Source organism: Rhinatrema bivittatum, chromosome 6 (genome assembly GCF_901001135.1).
Source record: "Rhinatrema bivittatum chromosome 6, aRhiBiv1.1, whole genome shotgun sequence".
Taxonomy (NCBI): domain Eukaryota; kingdom Metazoa; phylum Chordata; class Amphibia; order Gymnophiona; family Rhinatrematidae; genus Rhinatrema; species Rhinatrema bivittatum.
Genome location: NC_042620.1, coordinates 198,770,349 through 198,790,290, shown reverse-complemented (window position 1 = coordinate 198,790,290; position 19,942 = coordinate 198,770,349). Strand labels below are relative to the sequence as shown.

Below are 19,942 nucleotides of genomic sequence, written 5' to 3'. Positions count from 1 at the left end.
TGCTTCGCCGTAAGTTGCTTCGCCGCGGGCCTAAGCAAGTTGCTTCGCCGTAAGTTGCTTCGCCGCTGTCAGCCCGGACCCGACCCACTTTTGCAGCCGTCCGGCCAAGAAGGTATCGTCGCTTTTGGAAAAAAAAAACCAAAATTGCTTTTGGTTTTTTTTTCGCTTCGCCGCTAGTGTCTATTCTCCCCTCCTCCCGGAGCAAGGCTGAAAAAGCAGCTCCGGGAGGAGGGAAGAACTGAAGCGGCGAAGCAACTTACTTGCACGGGGGAAAGCGGTCTCCGTGGCAGCCCCAGTCCGGACATCGGAGGGGGGCTGCAACGTTTTTTTTCGCTTTTTTTTTTTTTTTTGGCTTCGGGAGCAGGGGAGAGGACTGGGGCTGCCACGGAGACTGGCACCCATGATCGCGGCCGGGGCAGGTGAGCGGGGGCTCGGGGAAAGCTTGCCACCTACCCTTACCCCTGCCTCTACCGCAGGGGTCAGGGTAGGCGGTAAGTTTGCAGGTTAAACGCGCGACAAAACGGCAGGGAAAACTAGCGATAGTCGGGGCGCGGGTTACGGGATGCTAGGGAATAGCTAATTCGCTCGTTTGCATGCAATATACATGCTGCGTGCGGAAGGGGTTGCCCGGGGAATTTAGGACGCGGTAGGAGTAGGTTAAAGGGGATTCGGGATCGCAGGAAGGGCTAACGCGGCCGGAAGGTGAGTAAAAAGCGGCTTAGGAGCAGGGTAAACACGGCCGCACTTTACAGAATAGACCTGCAGGTTAGCTGAATAAGTTATCCAGTTAACTCTGAATGTTGGAATTAGCCAGATAACTTATCCAGCTAACTCGACTCCTCCCCAATGCAAGGATACTTTACTTAGGAAACTAGGTTAGAAAAATAATAAACATTATGGGGCAGATTTTAAAAATTTGCGCGATCGCGTACTTTTGTTCGTGCACCAGGGGCAAACAAAAGTACGCTGGATTTTATAAGATACGTGCGTAGCCGCACGTATCTTATAAAATCCGGGGTCGGCGCACGCAAGGGGGTGCACATTTGTGCAACCTGCACGCGCCGAGCCCAGCGCACGCTGCCTGTTCCCTCCGAGGCCGCTCCGATTTCGGAGCGGCCTCGGAGGGAACTTTCCTTCGCCCTCCCCCCACCTTCCCCTCCCTTCCCCTACCTAAGCCAGCCACCCCGGCCCTATCTAAACCCCCCCCTTACCTTTGTTGGCAGATTTAAACCTGCTAAAAGCAGACGTAAATCTCACGCGCCAGCAGGCTGCTGCCGCGCCATCACCCGACCCGGGGGCTGGTCCCGAGGCCTCGACCACGCCCCCGGGCTGGCGCCATGCCCCCGGGCCCGCCCCCGGGCTGGCGCCATGCCCCCGGGCCCGCCCCCGAAACGCCGCGGCATGCCCCCGAAATGCCGCGTCGTTTCGGGAACGCCCCCTCCCCGCCCCTTTTACAAAGCCCCGGGACTTACGCGCGTCCCGGGGCTCTGTGCACGCCGGCGGCCTATGCAAAATAGGTGCGCCGGTGCGCGAGGGCATTTAAAATCCGTCCCTATATATGCAGTTACATGATTCTATATACTAGGACTGTACTGGTGTGACCAGACACAATAGCAGGGAGGAAAATGGAGACTTGGACAGTTATATCCGATCTAGGTAATGTAACCCTCTTTCTAGTTTAGAGGCCAGGAGGATAGGGGTACACAAGGGGCCTTGGGCCAATTCTCAGCTTTCTCCCTGTGGGATAGCACAAGCGGTCTGTATCTCTCCAGAGGACAGACACATGAATGGACTCTGATTTTCCTTATATAAAATGTACTTACCTTTAGCCACATTCAAACTCAGCATTTATTTTCAGTATTCACAGCTCAACATTTATCTTCAGTATTCACATTCATTCTTTACCTTCAGTGTTCACCTTCTTACAGGAGCTGCCTTCTCCTGGAGACAGAGGCCTGTCTGTTCCCAGCTGGTCCCAGACTCTTATTCCTGCTCTCCAGGATCTGCCCACTGAGCTACCTGTGTCTCTAGCTAAGGTGGACCAGACATCTAGCCTGGTCTATCTTAGCTAGAGCACTGGTTAAAGAGGGTTTTCAGTGACACTACTTCGTACTCCTCCTATAACACAGTTTGGGGCCCTGGTTAGGAGTTCTTTATCCAATCTGGGGGGGGGGGGTATAAATCCTCCAGGGTCCAAGATGTCTCTACTTGTTGCCCTGGTGGGGAAATAGTTCTCTTTACACTTTAAAGGTTATGAGCACCAACAAAATAAACTGGAGGCTCAAAGTAAGTGTCCAAAATACAATTTTTACTGTGAAATTTCTTGAATATCAAAGTAGCACTGTTCACATCAGTTCTTGGCAAAAGGATGGAATTTACAAATCCCAAATGTATCTGTGCACGTGTCTCTCAGTATTGGGCAGGGAAATTCTCACCCTCCAAGACTTGGAAAAGTAAGGTTCCAGGTTGGGCAAGGTATTCTTAGTTTGGAAGGAAAACCCCCTCCAAAAATACTGAGGGCAAAACAGGTTTCGGTCTTTGCACAGTCTCCCCAAAGTGTCTTTTTCACATGGTGAAGGTGCCAGATGGGTGTCCTCAAAATAGAATTTTAGGTCTTACTCACAGTTGTCACAATGGGATTTTTCTTAGGAAAAGTCCAGTAACAGGGAACAGAGCATCTCTCTACAGATGTCCCTTTTTAGGAAGATAGTGTGGTCACAAACTTCCTCCTGGGAGCTCAGAAAAGAATTTTCACAAAAATGGCAAAAATAACACGAATTCTCCTATAGAAGGTCACCTCTGATGCAGCCCTGTGAGGGCTGGAGAGTATTGGAGTCTTCTCTGTCCCCTAATCTAACCTATCTGGCTGCTACCCGAAATCCTCCAGCCAGGGCTCTCACAAGAATGAATCCTAAAAAGGCAAAAATATCCAAAATTCTAACACAAATATGGAATTAGCACCCAGAAAGGCACTGGTCCCCTTCCCACTAGGATATTGACCCAGGCTGGGAAAACCAGTACCCAAGCAGGAGAGCAAACTAAAAAAACCCTACTCCTACTCTCTCTAACTCCTAACAAAAATGCCACACTGTAAAATGCTGCAGGCCACTTTTAGAATGGCAGGAGCTTGCCATTCCAACATCCTCAGTGGAGGAATTGTTATGAATGGGGTACCCCTCCCTCCACTCTCTTTCCTTTCTTAGCTCAAAGGGTTCAAAACTAGGGACAAGTAGTGATGATCCCAAAGGGTCGTCACACCTTACAGCCCCTTTCCATGCAAGATCAGGTGACACTGCTGAGGAATGTTAGCCTGTGGCTGCCTGGTCTTGGAGAAGACATTTTGTTATCACTCTTCTAATATTCTTGATGGCTGAATAGTCAATCCCCAAGATTCACCCTTTCCATGAGATCACAGTGGTAGTCTCTGGACAGTGGTTTTGTCAGTCCATCTGTAACCATTCCTCCTGATTGGCAGTATTCAAGTTTAATGGTGCCCTTCTCTCAGAAGGTGGTGCTTCCCATCAATGTGCATGGTGCAAGAGCTCACCTTCTTGGTTTGGGCCTGTTTTATGCAACCCAAGCTAGGCAAGTAGCCAAAGACTATGCACAGAAGTACTGTCAAGACAATAACAAGATGTTCACACCAACTATCACCACTGTAATCTTCATCAATATCTCCATATAGTAAGGCCATCTTCACATCTATGTGCCTCTCTTTCATGCCTTTGCTGGCTGCCATGAATAGGAGAGTTACCACAGTGGCGATGACTGGTGTGAACATCTTGTCATTGTCTTGACAGTACTTCTGTGAGTAACCTTTGGCTACTAGCCTGGCATTGTAGCACTCCACTTCCCTGTCTGTATTTTATTGGACCTTGAATGTCTGCTTACACTTGCCATCCTGGTAGTGTAAGTATCCAGGTCTTGTTCTTGTGAAGGAAGTTTATCTCTTTCTGCTCTTTACCTTCACATCTGGACAGGGTCTCAGTATTCTCCCAGGTTGAAGGTTCTGCTGCCTTTTGGACTTGGGCCATTTACTAGAGTCTGTGAAGCAGTGTTCTCTTTGTTGTCTGGATGGAACATTGGAATTTGAGCTCTTTAGGTTCCACCCCTTCAGTATCATCCGGACTGTTCAAAATCTCCTTCTTCTTTGCTTCAGCTGGTTGCTCCACAGTCTCATCTGATTTCACATTGACACTGTCAGCCCTGGATTAACCATTAAGTAAAATAAGCATGGGTGTAAGGCACCAAGGGAAGGGGGAGAGCACAACAAAATGTTGAAAATTTGTATTTTTTTCTGTTGCCACCTAGTTATAAAGAAATAATTTGCTGATATTGCTTACTGCTATTTAGTGTTGAATAAATACATTTCTTTAAAAAGTTTATATTTAATATAGTTGTGGAGTCTGACCTGGAAGAAAACTGAATTTTTAATCTCTTATTTCTTCTTCAACACTCATTGAGTGTTAATGTCTCATCGGTTAAGCAATGAAGAGCCGAAGGGGCACCATTGTTGGACTGTGCTTAGGGTATCAGTTGGCTTTCACCTGGCCCTGAGTTCTGTCTGTTCTGGCCTTTTAGGTGTCATAACATTTCCTAAATCCTTGCATGTCGCATCAAAGTTCTGGCTTACTATTTCCTTGTCTGTCCCATGGACTAGGACCCTGTATCCCTTGCTCTGTTCATTGTATTCCATCAGTATGCCCTCTGGGCTTTATTTGTCATTTTAGAGTGCTTCTCACTTAAGACATTTATGTGAGATCTGCAGCCAAATATCTTCAGGTGATACACGGCAAGTTTTCTGCTATGACACATTTTGTGTTGTGTCACCTCATTTCCCCTTGTTGGTAGCAGGTTCTGCAGCAAATATCAGTCAACTGTGTCTTTCCCCAAAACTCATTGGGAAAGCTGGTGTCCTGTAGCATGCTTTAAAGAGGTGTTGGTTAGACCGCCCTTAAAAGCCCAGGACCAGGCATTTAGCCTGGTCTACCTTAAGCCACAGACAGGAAGGGAGAACAGCAGAGCACCAGAGACAAGAAGGAAGCCTAGGGAAAGTTAATACTGCTGAACTGTGAGTTATATTGTTGCCTTTATTTTGTGAGCTACAAGGGCAAGCAGAGCTGTTTCTGTTTTGTTTTCTTGTCATTAATAAAGACGTTTATAACAGAACAACCAGTGTGTCTATCCTGATTCTGTTCTCTGGTTAGCCCAAGTCTGCTCATGGTGCCCATACATGCTGTTTGCCATCTCCACCAATGTGCATTTTTTCCTCTTGACCTCACCATTCTCTTAGAGTGTAGTGCTCTGATGATCAATCCCTTGTCTCGAGTTGTCCTGTTTATGCAGAACTTGTTGCTTGTCACTGCCATGTACTCCTTAGGTTTCTCCAGTGTTTTATTTTTGTGTCTCAAAAGGTAAGTCTTTATATACCTGGCATAATCATCAATGATGATCAGGAAATCTGGGACACTGTTTTCACTGTGAATTAGCTCCAGAAGCTGATTGGAGTAGTGCAGAAGTTGCTTTGCCTTGGAGATAGCACACATATGACATTATTTCTATGTATAGGGGTATCTTTAATTCCACCATTATCTGTTTGTTCAGCAAACATTTATTGCATCTAGGCATCTGTGCCTCAGATGCAGTGCCATGTGTGTATGCAGTTCTGGTGCAGGGATTAGGTAATTGCTTTAGCTTCTTCATCTGTATAGATTGTTGTTCATAACCCACTGTGCCATTATGCATGCCTTCTTTTGAATCAGGCATGCGTTCTTACAGAAGAGCACAATGAAGCCCTTGCTTGTCAGGTGTTTTGCTATTCAGGTCTGGCACATACAGCACATCCTGCATGAGAACTTTTCTGGTACCAGTTTAACCCATTCTAGCTGTTCAGGATCAGAACTGGAGGTCTGCCATAAGGACCCCTTGCCTCCAGGAGAAACATTGATCATAAAGTAGAAATGACTCAGCGCTCTTCTGTGGCAGCAAGCAAGGATACTTTATGTAACCCCTGGGTGGGACAGATTCTTTACTTGGCACCCAGGGGCACATAGAAAGAGGATCCATCCTTTATTTTCTGCTTAAAACACCTCTAAAGTCTCCATGTACCTCTCTCTTGCTCTTGCACCCGCCTGGACGTCCAAGTTGGGCGCTCAAGGCAGCGGGAAGGTGCATGAACGCACGCCGTGACCTGAGCGCCCGGCTGGACATCCGAGGTCACGGCGTGCGTTCATGCACCTTCCCGCTGCCTTGAGCGCCCAACTTGGACGTCCAGGCAGGTGCTCAAGGCAGCAGGAAGGTGCATGAACGCACGCCACGCCCTGACCGGCTACGACAGCGGCAGCAAGCCCAGCAGCAACTGGTACAGCGGCATCGGCATGGGCTTCGACCAGCAGCACGTTGGCCCTCGCTCCAGCTACTCGGACTCACGCTACGGGGCCCCGGGCGACCCTGAGGCTGATGGCACCGGCCGCCGCAGGCCAGTCCACGCTCCAGCCTGTGCAGTCAGTCCCTGGAACTGGAGAAGGAGCTGGTGCTGCACATGAAGAAAGAGTATTTTGGTGAGTAACTAGTGTGTGGTAGTTGCTTCAATGCCAACAGACGTTCATGGGCCTTCCCCCTGCCTTGAGCGCCCAGACTGGACGTCCAAGCTGCGACCTCGGACTTCCAGCTTGGACGTCCAGCCAGGTGCTCAAGGCAGCGGGGTCTGTAGGAGAACCATCCACTTTCCTGGTGGAATGACATTTCAAGTGACATTTCACATTTGAAATGACAGGTACCAGCGCACCCAGGATACTGTATAGGTGCTGTATACCGCTCTATACAGTAAAATGGATTGCGCACGCCTACCGCTCCATGGATGCGCTTTGGATGCCGCTTGCATTTGCGTCTCATTTGAATACTGTATCGGGCGGTATGTGAACCAAATTGTGTGCGCGGCAAACGAGGGTGCGCCCAGCACTGCCGCACTCTTTCTTACGCGTCCTTACTGTATTGGCCTGTTTGGAAGCACTCATCTAGAGTGAAATTTCTTCTTCTCTCACTTAAAGTTAGTTCAATCTTCCTTTACCCTCCTAATTTAGCTCTTAAATCTTCCCACTGAAAGTGGTTAGAAAGTATAGAGACCTAATATTTAAAGAGAACTTAGTCCCAGATTTAATATCTTCCAAGAAATTGTGTAGACATCCCGTAACCCTTTAGACAGCACCAAAAGGGTACTTCACTTGCTTTTTAGATTCTGTTAACTCCTTAGGCAGCACCTGGTTTGCACTTCTCATCCCTTCATGTAAAACATCCCTCAATAGCAACAAAATTCTTGCTACCTTTATGTTGTATCTTCATTGTTTCTCCTGATAGTATACTTTACTGTGATCCCTTGCTTTAGATAGAATGTATAATCTTCTGTATCTTTCTGGATGAAAGACTTCCCTCTCCAAATGTTTGGTATGCGTACTCCAGGTACTGCGTGTACATGTCCCACATAGAAACCTGAGATCAGCTAACAAAGCTCTCCTAACCATCCCTTCTGTTAGGACAGCAAGACTGACCCAAGTTAGAGAATGGGTGTTATCCTTAGCAGGACCTATACTATGGAACACCATGCCCCTAGAGATTAGACTACAAAGAAATTTCAAACTTTTTAAAAAAAAGTTTAAAAACCTGGCTTTTTAAACAAGCTTTTTACAACGAGAACGGAGATTAGAAGAGTAAATAAAGCAGGTAAAGAACATCAGCACACAGCACTTAGCCCAATAAGTGCATATTTGTTATTTTATTTCACCACTAGCAGAAGAGGAAATATACAGTTCAAAAGTTATACATGTAAATAAAATTGATACATGTATAAAAGGACAAGATTTATTACATTCATCAAATAGTCTTTTATTATGAAACTATGTAACTGAACCTTGATGGCACTTTTTAGAATGTATTACCCTATATAATTCCCAACATTGTTATATGTGCCTCTCTGTAAACCATTGTGATGGTAGTTAATCATGGTATAGAAAAGATTTTAAATAAATAAATAAATAAGAAGCAATGTCTGCAAATCATTCTCTTTTTTTTTTTTGGCAGCATCTCCATAGCTATGATCCAGAGGTTTCTATCCGGTGGCAAGTAGTGGACCAGAAAATTCCACTCTATGCAAATCACAAAGAAATTCTCCAGCAAGCAGCTGACTTCTTTCAAGCTTATTATTGAAATGCTGAAGATTACTTCCTAAGTCTTGGCAGATCTGTCTTGAGTAATTGGAGAAAGAATGGAATTCTACAGGTCTCCTTCACCCATGAACTTTCCTCTCGCAAGTCGCTGTACACTGAGGTTTTGCAGTTAGACTTTAACCTGCAGTAATATGAAGGTTTTTTTTTTACTTGATAAGCTAATTTATGAATTGCTAATCTTTGTATATTAAAAACATGCTCAATGAATGGGTCTTCTATACTTTGAAATGCATCATTCAGAAGAGTAAAGTATATATATACTTCCCTCTCCTGCATCAGTAGTCCAAAAGCTCTCATTCTTTAAAGAAAAGCAGCTCACTGTAGTAGCACATATGGGTGATGTCATTGGATGGTGCCAATCTGTACATGATTTCCAAAATTTTGCAGGAAATTCTTGGTGATCTATCTGAGCATGGGTGACAATTCCTGCACTTCTGTAGTTCGTAGCATACCACAGTTAGTCATTTTCCCGTGATAGACCTCAGAGAGTTTTATTTTGGTAGCTGCTGTTTTACTGCATTGTTTGCTCCAAAGTGATTTTTTTCTCTCTTTCTATGCTTTTTCTTTTCTTTCCAGTCTGTGTTAGTATTTGTCTTTCCTGCTTAACTTTTAATTAGTTTTTCAGAGTCCTTTTGTTTTCTAAACCTGATTTTCTCCAAAACTTTTATAGGCCTTCAGGTTGATTCCCTTTTTTCTCATTGATTATCTTTACTTGAGAGAAACATTTCTTTGGATTCTGGGTTTTATTTTTCTGATGATGACATAAAAGAAGATCAAGGTTACATATTTTGCCGAGACTGCATGCAGAAGGTATCTATCACTGACCAGCACAAAACTAGCTACAAATGTGTGGGCATATGCTCTAGCATGTCACCAAGGGCCATCAAGATCTGCACAATAAGACTGCTTTTGCAATCTTGAGGAAACGAAGAAAAAGTTTGGTTTTACTGAATCAGTGCCAAAGACAAAATTGGAGCATAAGCATCACAGAGTTGCACTATCCACTGAAGTTAAAGAATTGGCATTAACAAATTAAGAACTGACTCTTTTGGTGTTAACTCCAAAGAATAAGCCCCAAAATCTCCCAGCTCACACTGACCATCAAGGTGAATTTTCAAAGCATTTTACCCACATGGATTTGCTGGTGTTTAAATATATCTACCACATGTCCCCTGACTTGCCAAGTTTAGCCAGATAGGTTATTATCCAGCTAACCTAGCCAGTATTCACTGGTATCCAGCTAAGGGGGTAATTTTTCAAATCACGTTAGGGCCCTAACGCCCACGATAATGACTTTAAGCATGCAATAACGCATCATGAGGTGCATATGCAAATTTTAAAAATGTTGTCAAGTGGGTGGGGTTTATGAAAATGAGGGTTGCTTAACGTTGCATGCAATAGCGTAACACACACTATCACAGAATTTAATGCCAGAAATAACTACACGTTTTTTCCAGGCATTATGCCAGAAACAGGATTTGCGATATTTATCACAGATCACGCTTGGGGGGGGGAGAAAGAGAGAGTCACTGAAAGAGGGGGCATTCTGAACTTGAGGTGAGGTTTTGGTGGTGGGCTAGATTTTGTGGGGCAGTGTTACATGCACAGTCAGAGGTACGAACAGTACACTTACCATCAGTAAAGATTTTATGTGATTTGGAGTGATGAAAGTTTTAAAAAGATGAGATTTGTACAATGTAATCTCGACTCTTGACCTAGTTTGATACACTCTCCACCTAGCTGCTATCTACCTAGGACAAGAGTGCAATGTACAAATCTCATCTTTGTGTACCGTTCATCACTCCAAATCACATAAAATCTTAACTGATGGTAACTATGCTGTTTGTACTTTTGACTGTTCATGTAAAACTGCCCCCCAAAACCGTCGACCACCACCAAAACCTCACACTGAGTTACTAGTTGCCCCTCTTACAGTGGTATAAATAGTTTACTTAAATGGAAGCCTTATAAAGAGTCTCTCTCTCTCTCTCATATCCTAATAATATAGTTCATTCATAATGAACTTGCATAAAGGATCCAGGAAGTGGTCAGAGGAGGGCCCCAAAGGCTTTGTTTTTAAACAGTTTAACTTCAATTTTGTAGTGATTTATCGACTATATTTTGAATATAGACAGTTAAGTAGCAAGTTATTTGGCCTCATGTGGCAGGATAACTTTCAAACCTAACTAGTTACCGTATTTTTCGCTCCATAAGACGCACTTTTTTTCCCCCAAAGGTGGGGGGAAAATGTATGTGCGTCTTATGGAGCGAATATAAAAAAAAAACCAAACAAAAATCCAACAAACACCCCCCCCCCCCGACTCCCCCAAGACCTGCCGACTTAATTTCCTCCCACCCCCCCCCCCCCCAAGACCTGACAAATTAATTTCCTGCAACCCCCCACCCTCCTGACCCCCCCAAGACCTGCCAAACGTCCCTGGTGGTCCAGCGGGGGTCCGGGAATGATCTCCTGGGCGTGGGCCGTCGACTGCCAGTAAACAAAATGGCGCCGACGGCCCTATGCCCTCACTATGTCACTGAGACCGATCGCTGCTATTAGTCGGTCTCAGTGACATAGTGAGGGCATAGGGCCGTCGGCGCCATTTTGTTTACTGGCAGCCGACGGCCCTATGCCCTCACTATGTCACTGAGACCGATCGCTGCTATTGGTCGGTCTCAGTGACATAGTGAGGGCATAGGGCCATCGGCTGCCAGTAAACAAAATGGCGCCGACGGCCCTATGCCCTTACTATGTCACTGAGACCGACCAATAGCAGCGGTCGGTCTCAGTGACATAGTGAGGGCATAGGGCCGTCGGCGCCATTTTGTTTACTGGCAGCCGACGGTTCACGCCCAGGAGATCGTTCCCGGACCGCTCCTGGACCCCCAGGGACGTTTGGCAGGTCTTGGGGGGGTCAGGAGGGTGGGGGGTTGCAGGAAATTAATTTGGCAGGTCTTGGGGGGGGTCAGGAGGGTGGGGGGTTGCAGGAAATTAATTCGGCAGGTCTTGGGGGGGTCAGGGGGGTGGAGGTTGTTAATTTAAAGGGTTGGGATGGGGGGGGGGGTTTTGGGGGTTCCCACAGAAAGAAAAATTTTCTGATCTGGGGAGTGGACCGAAATGGCCCTCCCCAGACCCGAAAACAAAATGGGGAGAAAAAAAAAAAAATATGCACTCCCCTAATTTGCTCCATAAGACGCCCAGACGCAGAGCCGGTTTAGCACAATTTATTTTTTTTTAATTTTCCCCCTCTGAATCCTAAGTGCGTCTTATGGTCAAGTGCGTCTTATGGAGCGAAAAATACGGTATATTCTAAGATTATTGGTTAAATTTGAACTTTTTTCAACTAAATATATCCAGATAATTTTAGGAAAGTATATTCAGCAGAACTTTTATCCCTCTGAGTATCCAGGACAAATTATCTGCTTTTCTGACTAGTGGCCTTTCTGCCTCCCATCCTGGGCCCTCACCACACCAATCTCCAGAGGTCCAGTTTTGAGTTTTCGGCCCCCTTTGAGACACCTCAAGAAAGGTCAGTCTCTTGTTGAATCCCACTGACTTTGTTTCAGCTGTCTTCATAGAAGAAATTCAAAGGCAAATAGGAAAGGCAGTTGCTGAGCACATGAAGCATGTTGAGCAACTAGCATTGACAAGCCCAACTCTGCTCAGCATGTGGAGTGACCTAACTATTGTTGTTTTCTCTCTTGTGCTGAAAATCTTAGCACATTCAAGCATTGAGATTCAGTGCTTATTTCTAAGACCACTGGTCAAAGCCAAATAATCTGCGCCAAGGCCCATCGAGTCACCCTTCAGCATGGAAGGGCGGTCAGTTTTAGGACTGGCACAGCCTTATTTGTCACCTTTAATTTTTATAGACTCTGTGGGTCAAAGAGTTAGGCTTTGAATACTCACCTGATTTACCTTTGAATACTTCAATTTCATAGGCAAGGTATAGTGCTCTACCACAGGTACTTTCCTTTTTAGGTTTTGTTCAGATAATGGCCAATGCCATTTCAATAGAGTTACAAGTTGAAAGAGAACCCAGAATACTCTATTCAGCCTCATCAAGTAACTGGATGCCCTAAAACAGTTAGTAGCAATACCCAGCCACTCTTTCTACCAGGACATACTAAGAGGAACTGGGATACCCTACACTCCTTACTCTAGGATATTTGCCCCCAGGATGTGAGTGCCAGATTTTAGATCATTTTGTAAGAAGGTGCTATCAGAATACTATATTCTAGTTCAGCATAGCATTCTACTAGATCTACATGGTTACCTTTAATGGTATTCTTAATACCTCTTTTGAACAAAGAAGACTGGTTATGTTCTCTGAATTTCAAGAAAGCAAACATATAGATATATATATTAATGGCCCTCATATATATTGATATATCCAAGCCACAGAAGGCAGATCTGTGATAGGGAAATAACAGCTCCAGCACCACATAGTACAGTTTGGCCTGGCATCAGCTTTGCAGCTTTTCACAAAATATCTTGCTGTCATGAAGACATTTCTATGCAAAGTCAGAGTGTGTGTGTGTGTGTGTATGTGTGTGTATCATATATTCCCTTCTATGATTGGCTGATGAAGGGCACCTCTTGGGCAGAAGCAGACAAGTCTATGCATAACACAATCCTGCTGCTGGAGATACAAGGTTTTGTCACCAATTATCTCAAATCAAACTCACTACAACATCTTAATTAGAGTTCATAAAGACTCTGCTAGACATGACTCAAGCCATGGCTTTTCTTCTTGCCAATAGATTTTTAGACTTCATGTGGTCAGTATTCAAAGCTGGCCATTTAAGTAACTTCACTGGCTATAGCTTATCTGGCTAAGTTACACAGTACAGTATATTCAGCAGCATGGCTGTCACTGAAAATGCACTTAGCCGCATAAGTTAACCGGCTAACAGGATCATTCATCAAAATGTATTAGGGCCCTAACCCCTACGAAAATGCCATAATGCATGCATTATTTTTCGCATTGCAAGATGCATATGCAAATTCTGAAAATTTAGTCAAAGGGGAAGAGTTTATGAAAATGAGGGGTGTTTAACTTTGAGTGCAATAGTACAATACACCTTTTTTCCAGGTGATATGCTATGCAATATGACTGAAATGGGATTTGCAATATTTATCGCACACATATTTTTCATCAATTTTTACCACTGTAGGGGGCCAACTCGTAATTCAAGCTGAGGTTTTGGTGGTGACCTAGGGTTTGGAGAGCAGTTTAACGTGCACAGTCAAAGGTACAAACAGCGCAATACACATTCCAAATCACATCAAATCTTCACTGATATATACTATGCTGTTTGTACCTCTAACTGTGCATGTTAAACTGCCCCAAAACACTAGACCACCTCCAAACCCTCACCTCGAGTTACTAGTTGACCCTTGGAGACGGTAGTCTTGAAGAAGTCCTAGGTCAAGTGCCAGAGGGTCGTCGCTCACCAGTCCAAAGTTGTACGCCAGAGGATCATCACTTGCCAATCTGAAGTCAGGAACCAGAGAATCACCGTCAGCCAATCCGAAGTCAGGAACCAAAGAATCACCGTAAGCAAATCCAAAGTCAGGAACCAGGAAGAGGAAGCAGGAACCAGAAGCCAAGCTCAAGGAACTCACCAAAGCAAGCAGACTGGACAAAGCTCACAGGAGACGTTGCCAAGTCGAGGAATGAGCAGAGGAAGCTTCCTTAAATACTTCCTCTGCTCTGGATCATTGGAAGCAGGTGAGTACCATTAAAGGGATCAGGTCCCTTTAAATCCAGCAGGGGACGTGGCCTCATGCCTAAAGATGGTGGCGGCCATCTTGGATTTCCTCTATCATATCCCCCCCTCAGCCGTCTCTTCTCTAAGCTGAAAAGTCCTAACCTCCTTAGTTTTTCCTCATAGGGGAGCTGTTCCAGTCCCTTTATCATTTTGATCGCCCTTCTCTGTACCTTCTCCATCACAACTATATCTTTTTTGAGATGCGGCGACCAGAATTGTACTCAGTGCAGTCTCACCATGGAGCGATACAGAGGCATTATGACATTTTCTGTTTTATTCACAGTTCCCTTCCTAATAATTCCTACATTTTTTGCTTTTTTGACTGCTGCAGCACATTGAACCAATGATTTCAATGTGTTATCCACTATGACACCTAGATCTCTTTCTTGGGTGGCGGCTCCTAATATGGAACCTAACATTTTGTAACTATAGCATGGGTTATTTTTCCCTATATGCATCACCTTGCACATATCCACATTAAATTTCATCTGCCAGATTGGACCCAAGAGGCACAGGCCAGCCCGAGGAGTGGGGTAGGCCAGGGAGCAAGTCCCCGTAGAGCACACACTAACCCCCGAGGAGCGTGTGTCAGAGAGGGTCCATGAATCAGGCAGGAGCGGCGTCTCAGGAACAAGAGGCAGGCGTAAGACTCGTACGGAACTTGTTGCCAAGTCAGCTTGCTGGGGGCAAAGCAGGAGCTTAAATGCAAGAGTCTGATGAGATCATCAAACGGGGACGTCCCCGAGGTTCCAGCCGAAGCGGCTTCAAAGGTGGGACTTGTGACGGGTACGCACGCACCTAGGACGGCCTGATATCAGAGCAGGAAGTAAGGCGTCCATGACTCCTCAAGGAGGCCCAATGAATGAACACGGTGATGCAGGCTGGCCCGTGCAGCGAGCAGACCCAGGGAAGGTAGAAGTGTGGAACAAGCAGTGAGTACTCACGGTCGCAGCCGTCTGTGACCGACAGCCATAACAATAGCTCTAGAGCAGTGGTCCCCAACCCTGTCCTGGGGGCCCACCAGCCAGTCGGGTTTTCAAGATATCCACAATGAATATGCATGAGAGAAAAATTGTATGCACTGCCTCCATAACATGCAAATTTTCTCTCATGCATATTCATTGTGGATATCATGAAAACCCGATTGGCTGGTGGGCCCCCAGGACAGGGTTGGGGACCTCTGCTCTAGAGCATAGCCATATTGGAAGAAACTCAGAGCCCACTGATCCAAGGTTTGTTTATTTGATTTCTTTGATTTATATTCTGCCTTTTGGCACTTCAAACAAATTAAATTCAGGCACTGTAGGTATGTGATTAAGTGGAATCATTTTTTGTAATATTCTTAAGGGCAGCCATCTATTGGCCTCAAAAAAAGGGGATCTGAGAGATACAGTGGATGACCTGCATGTTCCTAGAGTTGATTTTCCAACTTTTTGAATAGTCATCTTTCGACCTTTGGATCTGAAGGATTGAGAAGTATAATGAATTCTTGGACTCTAACTTCTAGAATTTTGGCATTGACCATGAACTATATAAAAGCAAAAATTGGACCTAGGACTATCCTGTCCTTTTTTTCTGTTTTGTTTTTCTAATTATTTTAGTTTTTCCAAAAATTTGCCTTCCTCTGACATGCAATTTAAAAAGTATCACTTTAGACTAACAGCCTGTGTGTTAGCTATAAAAGACTTCTAGCTCTTCCCCAAAAAGCTATTAAAACAGAAGCAACTCTTAAAAGGTCTTTTAGACTCTCCGGTAGGCAAACAGCTACCATTTTTGGCTGGCTCAGGTCCTCTCAGTTGAAAAGCATCTTTATTTTGAATCAGAGGTGCTTTTAAGACATAGCTCAAACCAATTGCCACTTGCTCGGCTAAAACAAATGGAGAGAAATCATGCTTTAATAATTTACTCCCTTATCCAATCCTTAAGATAGATGCTTTGTTCTAGAGGGATAATTGATTTAATGGTCACTGTAGGGAAGGGATCATTGTATTAAAGTGTGGCTAATTCACAATCGGGCGGATTTTAAATGCCCTGCCCGCATAAATCCGCGCGCGCCAGCAGCCCGCTGGCGCGCGCGGATTTACGTCTGCCTCCTGTAGGCGTAAATAGGGGGGGGGGGGTTTAGATAGGGCCAGGGGGGTGGGTTAGGTAGGGAAAGGGAGGGGAAGGTGAGGGAAGGGCGAAAGAAAGTTCCCTCCGAGGCCGCTCCGATTTCAGAGCGGCCTCGGAGGGAACGGAGGCAAGCTGCGCCATTCGGCGCGCGCAGGCTGCCCAAAATCGGCAGCCTTGTGCGCGCTGATCCCGGATTTTATAAGATACGCGCGGCTACGCACGTATCTTATAAAATCCAGCGTACTTTTGTTTGCGTCTGGTGCGCGAACAAAAGTACGCGATCACGCTATTTTTTAAAATCTACCCCAATATAGTGGAAAAAGCTGTTGAAGCATACATAAACCATTTATATCCACATTCATGGCTCTCTACTAATTTATAACCTGCCAGTTTTAAGGAAGAATGCTGTAATTTCGTCATCCATTACAGAAAAAACTTCTATCCGCTCATAAAAATTTCCCATTTCTACCTGGGACACAAAACTATTCTCCTCATGTTTCTCCTCAATGTCTGCAATAGGAAGATCTATTGTATAAATAGTGAGGGGGGTTTCTTTCTTCAAAAATAATTTCCTATTTGAGACTTTAAAGCTCCCAGGAGATTACATAGATACCATGCTATATGTTCCTGAGGATTCTTTATTGCAGGAGATAAAGCATCTACTCATTCATCCTTCTTACCATGTACAGAAAGCTAATTAAGTAATCTGAAAAGTTATTTGAGCAAGCACTAGTGGAACTGATGCTGTCTTATAAGACTAATCCCATTTTAGATAAAGTTCTGGTTTCAAAAACAGATGGGACATGAGTTTGCTTATATGCAGCTGTCAGTGCTACCGTATGCTTGAGCTGTTTTCAAAAAGACCTCTGTGCTACAAACAATGCAGGGTAAACATGTAACTGTTCTTTTAATTACCTAAGAGCTTGTTAAAGGCCATAAATGCTTTATTATTACATACTCAGTAGTTTATTTGCCGCAATTTAGTGCAGAGCAGGCTTTCCCATTACAGTGCAAGCTGTTTTGTCTGCCTCAGCTGATCTATTGCTGCCACAAGGGGCATAAATATTGGTAAAATACTGGCACATGGAGGGCTTAAAATGGTTCTAAGAACTCTAAGAAGGCTAAAATAATTTTAAGTGGCGTGAAACTCACTGGTTGAATGTCCTTTAGTCTTGCCTTTCAGCATTCAAGGGAGCTATTTGCTGCTCTTACCATCAAGAAATGAAATGTAGTGAAGATTTTAAAAAGTTGTTTAAAGAATCCTCTTCCTCTTTTCCTCTTTTTCTCTAAGCAATTATATATTAATATATATTTGGCTCAATCAAAAAACCCTTTGAAGGGAATGGGAACATATCTAAATTTTGTCTCGCTATTCTATAAAAATTACAGGTACATGGCCAAAAACAAAATTCATGCCTTAGATACACTTAAGCTGTTTAACTATTAACCCTCTGATGTGAACGGTGGCATAATCAGAGTATGGGTCGCTACTCTGTAAGAACTATAGGTGCATGGCCAAATCAAATTGAGTATCTTGGATAAAATGGGCGTACCCATCAGATGTATAATATTGCTGCTCAATCAGTAGCTCTTTCATGCATTGGAAGAAAGGAATACTGGCTTGAGCTGTCCTGCAACACAGATATGTAGTAGTGATGCTCCAGGATAAAAGAAAAAATGTACTCTGCCTCCATCAACTGGATGAGGGACTAAACCCAATCATTCTTGAAGAATGTAGCAAAGAAGCAAAGGAAACATACGTTTACCTGCATAAATCACTTTAATGATTGTCCCCATAAAATCTACTTCTGCAAATGCATTGTCCGTAAAATATAGTGAGAAAATATTTGATGGGCCAGGCAGCACTGGTGCAATTCATGATGGAATGTTGGCAGATCATTTGTAGAAAGTGTACTATTTGTGAAGTATTGGGGATGAGGATCTGGTAAATAACCCATTTGTTGTAATGTAGCCTAGTAAACTAATTGACATGAATATATTTGTGAATTTGTGTATTTTTCATTTTGTGACTTTATTTGTGAAATAAAAATGCTACTTTTTGCATATCTTTACTACAAACATTAGCCCTAATTACAGCAAAGCAAAGTAAGTGCAGAATGCTCTAAAGAGCACCAAATTGATTTTAAAACATAATAGCATTGCTTTCTATTTTATCTACAAAATATATCTGATACAGTAGCAAGGAAAGTCCTTATCTTATATGCTGTAGCGATGTCTTTCATGAGAAATAGAGATTTACTATAAGAGGGAGCTGCACTGTAATAATGCAGGTGATTTCATTTTTTCGCACATACTAGGTTTTTTCCCATTCCTTGCTTTACCACACCTTTGACCTCCTTGTTCCTCAGGGTGTAGATGAGTGGGTTCAGCATTGGTATTATTACTACATAGAACACAGTGGCCCTTTTATCTACCTCTGCTGTAAAGCTTGATCTGGGTCTCATGTACATAAACATAGCAGACCCAAAGAATAATGTCACCGCAGTCAGGTGGGAGGCACAAGTAGAGAAAGTTTTTTGCCTCCCATCTGCAGAACTGATTTTCAGGATGGCTCTAATAACATGGATATAAGATACCAAGATGAAAGAAACTGGGGTCATCAGTATGATTACACCAACCACAAAAATCACAATTTCATTGATAGTGGTATCGGCACAGGCAAGCCTTAACATTGCTGGAACTTCGCACAAGAAATGGTTGAGTTGATTGTGTCCACAGAAAGGTAACTGAAAAGTAAAAGCAATGTGGACCACTGCCAAGAAAAATCCACTAATCCAAGTAATGACTGCTATCTTGATACAGATGCTTCTGTTCATAATGACTGTATAGCGCAAGGGATTACATATTGCAACATACCGGTCATATGCCATCACTGCCAGAAGGATGCACTCTGTTTCACCCAAGGAAAGAGAGATATACATTTGTGCTACACAGGCAGAAAACGAGATAGTTTTCTTCTCAGACAGGAAGTTTATGATCATATTGGGGACATTCATGGATGAGTAACAGATATCTAGGAAGGCCAAGTTGCAGAGGAAAAAGTACATGGGAGTATGGAGGTGGTGATCAATTATGACAACAGTAAGAATGAGGATATTTCCCACCAATGTTATCATGTAGACAATTAGAAATATCACAAAGAGAATAACCTGTGTTTCTGGCTGAGCAGAAAGTCCCAGTAAAATGAATTCAGTCACCATTGTCTGGTTTCCTCTATCCATGTCTTTCTCCATGTGTTCTTTTATCTGAATAGACGAGAAAATATGAATAGATATGCTAACTTAGGTACTGAACAACCAGATTTGTTTTATAATGCACAGAGGTCTGAGTAGAACTATCTGAGAATTACTCATCTCTTGATAAGCAAATACACCATTCAGGTAACTAATAACAACTGAGTAATGATAGATAATGGAATTTTTAAAGGAGCCACATGCATAAATGTAACATTATTGTAGCAAATTTCAAAAGTGCATTTACTCGCATAAAGTGCATTTAATGCAGGTAAAGCCTATTGACACTTCAATAGCATATATTGTAGCAATTTTCAAAAGCCCAAGTAGACATGTGAAGTGCATTTGTTTGAGTAAAACCCAGTTTTAAGCATGAACATCCATTTGAAATTTACCCACTAAAATTCTTTTCATTAGAATTCTCTTGCTGTTTCTCATTGGTGAAAAGTTTCAATTGCATAATAATTATGTACAGTGATGTATTAAGGGGAGGCGAGGGGGTGGTGACAACAGGGAGAGGAGTGCCACTGGCGGCAGTATATAGGAAGGTCCCGCCTCGTGGAGAAGTGATGTGTGTGT

At 43.8% G+C, this 19,942-nt stretch overlaps 2 protein-coding genes across 2 annotated transcripts in view; one reads left to right on the top strand and one right to left on the bottom strand.

The window, feature by feature from the left end:
* The window catches only part of TRPM2 (transient receptor potential cation channel subfamily M member 2), a 319,065-nt gene extending 310,729 nt beyond the window's left edge, over positions 1-8,336 (top strand). Inside the window, exon 30 of the mRNA XM_029607926.1 lies at positions 8,077-8,336. Coding sequence (XP_029463786.1) covers positions 8,077-8,202 — 126 coding nt within the window. The 3' untranslated portion in view covers positions 8,203-8,336. The remainder of the gene's footprint in view (positions 1-8,076) is intronic.
* An 8,073-nt stretch (positions 8,337-16,409) lies between these two features.
* On the bottom strand, positions 16,410-19,351 carry LOC115093254 (olfactory receptor 5V1-like). The gene is made up of 2 exons (XM_029604926.1): positions 18,427-19,351; positions 16,410-16,432 (listed from the first exon to the last, which is right to left on the bottom strand). Exons 1-2 carry the CDS (start codon positions 19,349-19,351, stop codon positions 16,410-16,412), a joined length of 948 nt encoding a protein of 315 aa, XP_029460786.1.
* Between the last annotated feature and the right edge of the window lie 591 nt (positions 19,352-19,942).